Source organism: Silene latifolia, chromosome 8 (assembly GCF_048544455.1).
Source record: "Silene latifolia isolate original U9 population chromosome 8, ASM4854445v1, whole genome shotgun sequence".
NCBI lineage: Eukaryota > Viridiplantae > Streptophyta > Magnoliopsida > Caryophyllales > Caryophyllaceae > Silene > Silene latifolia.
Genome location: NC_133533.1, coordinates 34,339,895 through 34,349,649, shown reverse-complemented (window position 1 = coordinate 34,349,649; position 9,755 = coordinate 34,339,895). Strand labels below are relative to the sequence as shown.

Genomic DNA, 9,755 nt, shown 5'->3' with positions numbered 1-9,755 from the left:
ATGAAATCGGGTAGGAGTTGTTAGGAGCTAATGCAAAGGCTTGGGAGACGTCCTAAAGTCGTGAACTCGCCCTACAACTTTAAACCGGTCACTATGGGGTGTGTTATAGGATTGCTATGTGTTTATTTCAGTTATGTTGCATATATATAATGAATGGTATGTTTATATGAATATGATGGATGAATGAGATGTGATTGAATGGAGGATGTGGTGGGAAAAGATGAAGTAATTACTGCATAAGAATATGATTTATGATTAAGAGCATGTTATTGTTGGAATATGTGTCCTCCGACAATAATGCGATCACAACTGTCGATCATGATGATCAAATGTTTAAATCTCATTTTAAGAATACATGTGGTAATTAATATTTTACTGTCAACTGGTCCACACATATCGGTAATGATTAGCTGACTAGAGTTTGACATTACTGTCGTGCGACGGTGGTGATCAGTTGATCCCCTTAGGTCATACCTAAAGGGTAACACTCTTAATTGAATATTTAAATGATCGTAAGGCGATACGAGTTAATTAAATTACTTAAAATTGACGGACGATTTTGGAAGTAATATTTACGTATCTCATTGTAATTTGATTAAATAAGATACGGTCGAAGTAATCGAATTGTTTTATTGCTTAGATGAAATTATTGTTTACGGAAACAATTAAATGAATAATTTATTATAAATACAAGATGTTGTGATTTATAATTGGTAAATTGCTTTGGTAAAAGTAATTATGAATTACTAAGTCGATTTTGTACATGACGTATTTTTATTAATACGTTGATTTTTAATATGTTAAAAATGCATGACAATTTTACATGACTTGTGACATGTGACAAATTGATAAATTGACAAAGATAAAATGGAATCCATTTTATCTTAAATGGACCGAAATAGAGGGTGTATTAGGCTAAATATTGTGTTGATTATTTTTGAGTGAAAAGCATAACCATTTACCTAATTTCATGCCATGCATACCTAGTTACTCTTGTGAAGAGCACCTTGATCATGCATTGGCCATTACCACCCCACCCCACCCGGTTTTGTCATAGAGAAAAGCCAAGGGTTTTTCTCTATAATTTACCTAATATACACTACATGCAATACTAGTGTATTATTCATTCTTACACATCTAAAACTAAAGAATTTTAGAGAGATAAAAATTACTCCAATATTCCTCCCTCTTGACCGAAATTCCAAGAGGTCAAAACAATAGTTTTGGGTCATTTTAGTTAAATTAATATTGTTCTAGTATTAATAATATTAATTTTTAAGAGGTTATCTTGGGTATTATTCCTTGGGAGGGATTCTAAACTTGAATTATGTAAGGAAAACGATTTGTGCCCATATATCCGATTTCTAAATGTAAGGAAAACGATTTCTTTTTTATCTTTATTTATGTTTGCATGCATAAGATCTAAATTAATTTTATGACTAAATTAATTGTAACATATATGAATATGTTGAGTATAATGAGATATAGATTTTTAACAGTTATGTGATGAAAGGGAGAATTTATAAAGTGGCTATACTAGTAACATGTGATTAGGGATGTGATATGAGTATACATGATTTTGTTTGCATAAAGTTATATAATAAAGTTATATACTTGTTTACTGTTGTTTCATATGTACATGTTGGATGAAGAATGTGGTTGTAATGGATGAATTGATTGGAAAACATGGAGTGACAATTGCATGAGAATATGAATTTCGTGATTAAGAATATGTTTAGGTGACGAAGTGGAGTTGTAATATTGTTGTATTAGTAACATGAGAATATGAGTTGTAATGTATAAGTATGTTTTGTTTTACGAAAAGTTATAAAGTTAAAGCATGTGGGTAGTACATGATTGATAAGTTGAATAATATATGTGCATGATGGATGTTGTCGCTTGGCTTTTGAAGATAGTAACATGTGGTTAGGGATACTGGTTTTATGCGCATTGAGTTATTTTTTTTAATTTGTTGTTATTTAAGTTGTTTGGAAGTAAAAATCAAATAGTTATGTTGTCCGATTACAACGAAGTTATCTTTAAACTGTTATAACTTGAGATGTATATATGATTTTGATGTGATTCCAATTGAAGGTGATATCTTGTTCTTTTTCGATTCTAAAGATAGGTCACACGCCCAAAATGACCAAGAAACGAGTGAGAATATGACCATTTTACGAAAATTGGACAGTGCTGAGAACTGCGCAGGGTACTCGATCGAGTGGCCCTTACTCGATCGAGTGCACCTCTTGTTACTCGATCGAGTAACCCTTACTCGATCAAGTAGCCCTGGTAATTTCTTATACGTGCTTGTGACCTTTACCTACTCGATCGAGTAGGCTGCACTCGATCTAGTGACCCCTGTTTTGGGTCATATGCTTATCTTTTGACTTCGTCGCATATTATGCTTAATTCAAAGTTGTTATTTTGCTTCTTTATGCATTGTTTTACGTATGTGTTGGTCCTGATAGATAGTGAAAAAAGAAAAGGAAGATTGGTAAGGCTATTGAGGCATGGTGCAAGTTTTGTGAGACGTGGTGATTGGTATAATTGCGAATTTGAGTAATGTAAAGGTAAGTGTATATGAGCAAGGAGTGATGTAAGTTTATGGAACGTGAGAATGAAAAGATTGAAATGAGGGATGAAAATAGTGGAAAATAGGGATGTGTAGGGATTTATGGAGGGAGATGGTTAGGATTGTGTTGATTACGGTTATAATTGATGGAAGGTCATTATAGAGAGATGGAAACCAATGGTTTAAAGTGAGATCAAGTCATGCTGCGATGTATAGGTAATGGTCGAGTTTAAGAATTTGTATTATCAAGAGGTGAAACTAATGTGTGATTTCCTTAGGCAAGTAACAGTATGTAATGAGTTTTGGTTTCTAGAGGAAAAAAAGGGTGAAAAGTAAACTTTGCTTGTGTGGACGGATTGGTGATGAGTGTGAGTGATAGCATGATGAGAGAAGATCCATGGTAAGAAAGAGTGAGATGGTACTCATATGAAATAAAGGGATTTGAGTTTTGGAGCAATGAGAAGGTAACCGGAGCACTAAAGAGTTAGGTAGAAGGAATAAGTAGTTGAATTGTTAATTGATTTTGTCGAGTGTACAAAAACAAATGAGGGGAGTAAACTAGGAGAATGTGGACCGGAGTATGTAATATAGAAGTAAGGGATCGTCGAGATGTACGACACTATCATAAGGACGTGATTTAGTGGTTATATAGGAGTTCAGAACAACATGTTAGTCATGAGTTTCGAGGAATTAAGGGAGTAAGAAGTTGGTAGAGTATCTGCACGATATGAGATTTTGGTGGAGAGTTAGGTGACGATACAATTAAGGATAGAATTGGGAAGAATGTTGAGGTAAATTTTTGTTGATGGATTTGACGTTCGTTATTTGGAAAGCTAACCGAAGATAGGAAAGGAACTGTTATAGTTAGAGGTGAGTGTAAGAGATCTCTTATACGAATAGTGGTGGTGTGGTGGTGTTGTCACTGGTGGGTAAGGGTGATGATAGATAAGAAAGATAGCAATTCTAAAGAGGTTGATTTTGTAGAGGCCGGATTGATAAGTACGGTTGTGACTTGTGAGGAAGTATAAGATGTGGTTATAGGCGGGGGTTGCTAGTAGTGGGGTATTAGCGGTATGGTTATAATTGGTAGGAAGTGATGGTTATGCGAATGGGAGAATGTGCTATGAGGGGCATACGAGTTAAGCTCGGGAGAGAGGTAACCTTTATCAAGTGGTAACTTACGTGATCAGGATTGACTAGTTGGATGTGAATCCGGGTCTATGATGTGTATAAATGTTATTGTGAGGTTCTGACCTCACGAGAAGTGGTATGGTGTGATAGTTATAAAGTTGTTATCTGAATGTTTTGTAATGTATGTTGGGTACGGTAACCTAATGGAATGATATTCAAAAGTGATAGTTTCGGTGATCTAGCATGGCTAGTTATACTTGTATGTGTATTCATAATATATGTTTATTCCGTGAAATGGTGTGGATGATATTCATGAGGTTCTTATCTGTTTATTCCGTGTAATATGTTGCGTTGAGATCTAGTTATACTGAGTCAGTGTTTATGATATTTTATAAGTTGCGATGACTATCGATGTGGTTGTTGTGCCTCGGGTGGTGATCCGGTCACGGTACTTCGTGTAGTGAAGCGGGTAATTTCGCGCTGCGGTGCGTCTGTTGGTGGCGGTGATGCGATGCCGTCATCGGTTGTGGTGGAGTAGACGGGATACTTATGAAACGAGTTTTCGAAAGTGTATACCAGTTATATAAATTGTTGTTTTGTTTACTGCTGTTTCCTGCGAGTTTCAGTTTGGACAGATCGACGGTTGTTTTGTTTATTGATGTTTCTTACCAGTTTCGACTTAGGAGTGAGGGTAGAGTATGATATGAAAGAGAGTTGGTTATGTTTCAGTTGTTGTCGTGATATAGTAATATTCTGTTTATGGGACACAGTTGTGAGAGGTTGTTACAGTATTTTTGACCTTGTTTTAGATGAGGCATTGGTGGACATAGTAATGGAAGTAATTTGTGGAACATGTGCTGTACTGATTTGGAAGATGCAGATGGTTCATAATCGTTTATTGAGACAGTGAGTATAGAGTGTTGGGAATTAGTATCATGTTAAGTTATGGATGAGTTTTGCGATAATAAAAGAAAAGAACTTGAGGATCTAGTATGAGTGTGTGAAACAAGTGTGGATCGTGAGTATGCTTTTGGAGATAGGTGCTTTATATAGAGAGGTATGTCATTTTGCGGTAATGTGGAAGAGTTGGAGTATTGGTTATGCTAAGGATTTTGTGGTATAGGTTAGGTGGTGTGCCGAATAAATTGAGGTATGAGAACTGTTAAAGTAAGAGAGCCCTAGATATAGGAATGGTTGTAAGTGTTGAGTTTATAGGCGGTTATCATTCACATGGGGTGGTGATGAGAAGATACAACTATGGATTTAGTATTAGTGGGTTACGAGGACGTAACGTTTATCTTAAGAGGAGTAGGATGCGACAAAGAGAGTTTGATGGTTGTATATGTTGTAGTATAATTGGAAGTAGAGTGTTGGTGTAGCATAAATGATGGATCTTTGTTGTGGTTGATTTATTAAAGGTCATGACCGTGCTTGTAGTAGTATGATGTTTAGGAGTATGAGTAAACTTCGATAGTGCTGACAGTAAGATGATGATGTTTATGAGTGTTAGTAAACTTTGAGGACGAAGTTCATTTTAAGGGTGGTAGAATGTAACATTCGGTTTGGTGGTTGATCTTGGTTGGTGGATATTCTTGATGTTGGATTTGATAGTGGATAATATGTTAATGAAACGGAGCTAGCGGCGTTTATGAATGGTATTCGATAGTGTATGGAGTTACGGTCGAGAGGCTATAATGTAGTTGATACGATATCGTGAGCCATGTTGTGGAGGTAGACATAGTTGGTGGAGTTAAGGTTAGGAGTTCATGTTTTATAGGTTGGGTTTGAACTTCGGGGACGAAGTTCGTTTTAAGGAGGGAAAATTGTAATACTACGGTTTTCTATACTGTTGGGTACTCTATCGAGTAAGGCTTACTCTATCAAGTAAGTAAGTTTTGGTTTCGAAACACTGTACTGTCTGATGGGTACTCGATCGAGTAAGTGGGGTACTCGATCGAGTAGGTGTCACTCGTTCGAGTAAGTAACTCACTCGATCAAGTAAGTCGAGTTATACAGGTTTTGCCGGGTTTGACAGAAATGCGTGAAAAGGTTATATAAAGATTTCCGTCAGTTTCTTTTACCTTTCTACTTTGTTTTAAAACCTTCACAAAAGAAAACAAAACTACATTGCATCATTCTCTCACATTTTAATCAAATCCTAAGGGCTAGAGTCGTCGGATCGTTGTGTTCTTTACGCCGTTGAGACCGTCATCTTGTGGGTAAGATCCTAGTATAGTTTTTTTTTATCATTTATTTGATTTTGGTTAAAACCCTAATTGGGTAAATTGGGGGTTTTGGGAGTATAGTGATTATTAGATGGTGATTGTATGATTGTATGTTTGATAGGAGGTGATTTCGTTGAAGAACGGTTTTGATTAGCTGATTGTGACGATCTTGGTGATTGCTTTTCCAGGTAGGATTTCCCTACTCGGTTATTGTTTACATAGTATTGTTGATGGTTGATCATTGTTGTTGATTTATGTCATATTGAAGTTGGTAGTTGGTAATTGTTGTTGTATAATGTGGTTGGTTGTGATTGCTTATCTGTGGTTTGCGAGGTGCGTCCTCGGCTGAATGGAGTCACTTGCGGGAGTGGCTTCACGCCCTTGATTCGCCCTCTGTGGAACCCGCCACAGATGGGATGTGCACATTTAGGAACATGGGTTATCGCTCGGATGAGATGAGCGGGGCTTAGGTGGGAACGGTTGCGGTCCCCCGACTAGCGGCGAGGAATATCTTTTGCGATGGGTATTCTGGCAGGACTACACACTTTAGTGTGTAGTCAGGTGTGTGGAGTTGTGACGGAGTTTGGGTAATGTGCGTGTTGTATCTTATATATTGTGTTTTGTGTAATCAGTAACTGACCCCGTTTAAATGTTTTAAAAACTGTGGTGATCCATTCGGGGGTGGTGAGCAGTTGTTTGACAGGTATATCTTGGATACGCGCGGGATCTAGCTGGGGATGGAGTCATCACATATAAGAGTCTTTAGTCTTCCGTTGTGTTTGTTAAGACAGTTTCACTTAGTTGGTTTACAGTTTTAAGAAAAGTTGTATTTCACTTTTCAGTTTTGGTTATGTAATCTCGTTAAACTTATTTATCTAAAGTATGTTCTTTTATGGTCAATTTTGATATATATTGCATCGGGTAACCGAGATGGTAGCACTTCTATGCCTAAGGTGGTCTTGGCAAGGCACCTTAGTGTATAGGGGTGTTACAAAGTGGTCCGTGTCTTCAAACAACAACAATACAAAAATGCAATATGGATAAAAATAATTTAACGGAAAAACAATAAGAATAATCATCCAACAACCAACATCTAATTCCAATTAATATTGAACTGATAAATTTCACCAATACACATTCAAGTTGAGTAGATAACCTACCTTAGCAGCATAATACAATAAAGGAGTCCAAGAAAATAATCCAAAGTACTCCACTTCAAATCCGTCACCTAAATACAATATTTATAATTTAATTATTAATTATTCAATTCATTATTATAATTTAATCATTTATAATTTAATTATATTAAATATTTACCCGTGTAAAAAATTACGCAAAACCCGTCTTAAAAATTAAACCTCAATACCCAAACAGCCCGTTAAAACACTAACCATAAACCCCCACATACACGGTTTCTAAACCGTGACAAACACCCCGCCTAAACCCACCTATAACCGACACCACCAGCCATCACCGTCACCACTCAACCCTTACCAACACGCCCTAACTAACCTCTTTAAACACGACACAACAACAACACCAACAAACACTCACCACTCATAACCACCCCACGACAACTAGTTGCCACCACCGTGGTCTCCCTTGACCCACGGTGGTTCCACCACCTGCCACGACAGCCCAGGTAAGTCCACAGCAAACCCAAGACAACCCACAACCCGTTTACAACACAAACACCTCGCAATAACCACTACCCGACCACCGCCGTACCAACCACTGCCTGCAACCACCCCGACACAACCACTAGAGGCGCCCATCGCCGACAAAGCCAACCACCCAGGTCCCACGTCTAATCGACATACATACAAGGTATAAATTCCGTCTTAAATACCCACAACAACCGCCCTTTAGACACCCTATCCGCCACCCACGGTGGTCAAAGACGGTCAACACAGGTCTTACTAAAGTCACGGCTGTCTAAGGCAGCTACTAAGGTCAACGGCGTTATATACGGTGGTCTATACGGTGCATATAGAATAAATTAATTGAATAGCGTGATATAAACATAAATTACGACGATCTTACCTTGAGGCGATAGTTCTCTAATAAATTCTTCTATTTTTCTCCCTTAGATCTTCTCCCTTGCCTTAGGTCAATTATTTGTGTTTTTATGTTGTATAAGATTATGGGCTAGGTGGATGAGCTTATATATTGATGTAGGAAGGAAAGGGGGAGGAAGTTTCCCAATTCCAATTCTCTTATTATTCTTTTTCTTTTATTTTTATTACATATTATTAGTAGTAGTATACAATTATAATTCCGTCATCAACCCTACACCACACGCCTCACACACGTGCCATACACGGCTCCTTCAATTTCCGTCTCCACATTATTTATTTATTTTATTCCCGTCTTACATCTTAATTATTTAATTAATTAAATTATTAAATATCATTTAACACATTTTAATATATTTCTACCGTCTTAAATACGGGGTATTACAGTCTTCCCTCCTTAAAAAGAACTTCATCCCCGAAGTTAACCAAAAACACCAAATAACTGAAATGATAACACAAATTATTTTAATTAAATTCCTCACAAAGTACTTTTATTATCAAACTATCATAAAAATGTCATAAAATACGAGATGTTACATCCTATCCCCCTAAAAAATGGGTTACATACCCATAACCAACTAACTTAAACAAAAATACTAGGATACTTGTCTCGCATTGCAGCTTCAGCTTCCCATGTAGCTTCTTTCACCTTGTGATTAGACCATAAAACCTTCAGCAATGTTGTCTCACCATTACGAGTCTTCCTCACTTTTCTATCCAAGATCTCCTTAGGCTCGTCAACATAAGACAACTGCTCATCAATCTCAATATGCTCAAGCTCTAGTACAAGAGTAGGATCACTCACATACTTCCTTAACTGTAAAACATGAAATACATTATGGACCCTATCCAATGCTGTAGGTAGTGGTAAACGGTAAGCCACCTCTCCAACTCTTTCTAAGATCTCATATGGCCCAATATACTTCTGACTCAGCTTCCTTTTCTTCCCAAACCTTATCACTCCTCTCATTGGAGACACTTTTAACAACACTTTATCTCCCACAACAAATTCTATATCATTTCTTTTCAAATCTGCATAGCTTTTTTGTCTATCCTGCGCCGCACGCATCTTCTGACGAATAATGTGCACTTGCTCTACCATTTCCTGTATCATCTCTGGTCCTAACACAACTGCATCTGCTCTTTCATCCCAACACACTGGACTCCTGCATCTCTCATACAACACTTCAAAAAGTGCCATGCCAATACTAGCATGATAACTGTTATTATAAGAAAACTCGATCAAATCCAACCTCTCCTCTCATGATCCACCAAACTCCATCACACAAGCTCTCAGCATATCCTCCAAAGTTTGAATAGTTCTCTCTGTCTGCCCATCTAATGCTGGATGAAATGATGTGCTCATCTCAACTGAGTCCCCATAAAAGATTGTAATTCCTGCAAGAACTTAGATATAAACCTTGATTCACGATCAGAAACAATATCCTTTAGCACACCATGAAGATTCACCACGTTCTTGACATAAGCTTTAGCCAACTCAGCTTTACTCCAAGTATCTTTCATAGGAATGAAGTGAGCTAACTTAGTCAATCGATCCACAATAACCCATGTCATATTACTCCTTCTCTGAGTCTTAGGCAACCCCACAATGAAATCCATCGAAATGCTATCCCACTTCCACTCACGTACATCCAAGGATTCAACTTTACCTTGTGGTCTCTTGTACTCTCCCTTTACTCTTTGACAAACCAAACATCTTTCAACGAACTCAGGAACCTCTTTCTTCAT

At 37.3% G+C, this 9,755-nt stretch overlaps 1 protein-coding gene across 1 annotated transcript; it reads right to left on the bottom strand.

Annotated features, from left to right (window-relative positions):
* Window positions 1-8,589: 8,589 nt before the first annotated feature.
* On the bottom strand, window positions 8,590-9,755 carry LOC141595020 (uncharacterized). The gene is made up of 3 exons (XM_074414993.1): window positions 9,427-9,755; window positions 8,968-9,172; window positions 8,590-8,823 (listed from the first exon to the last, which is right to left on the bottom strand). Exons 1-3 carry the CDS (start codon window positions 9,753-9,755, stop codon window positions 8,590-8,592), a joined length of 768 nt encoding a protein of 255 aa, XP_074271094.1.

Excerpts from the sequence above, each read along its gene's own strand:
- LOC141595020 (XM_074414993.1), bottom strand. The coding sequence starts at position 9,755 with ATGAAGAAAGAGGTTCCTGAGTTCGTTGAAAGATGTTTGGTTTGTCAA. Across the intron at positions 9,173-9,426 it reads GTTTCTGATCGTGAATCAAG|GAGTCCAGTGTGTTGGGATG; the intron begins GTTTATATCTAA and ends TGAGAGATGCAG. Across the intron at positions 8,824-8,967 it reads AAGTGTCTCCAATGAGAGGA|TTAAGGAAGTATGTGAGTGA; the intron begins GTGATAAGGTTT and ends CATGTTTTACAG.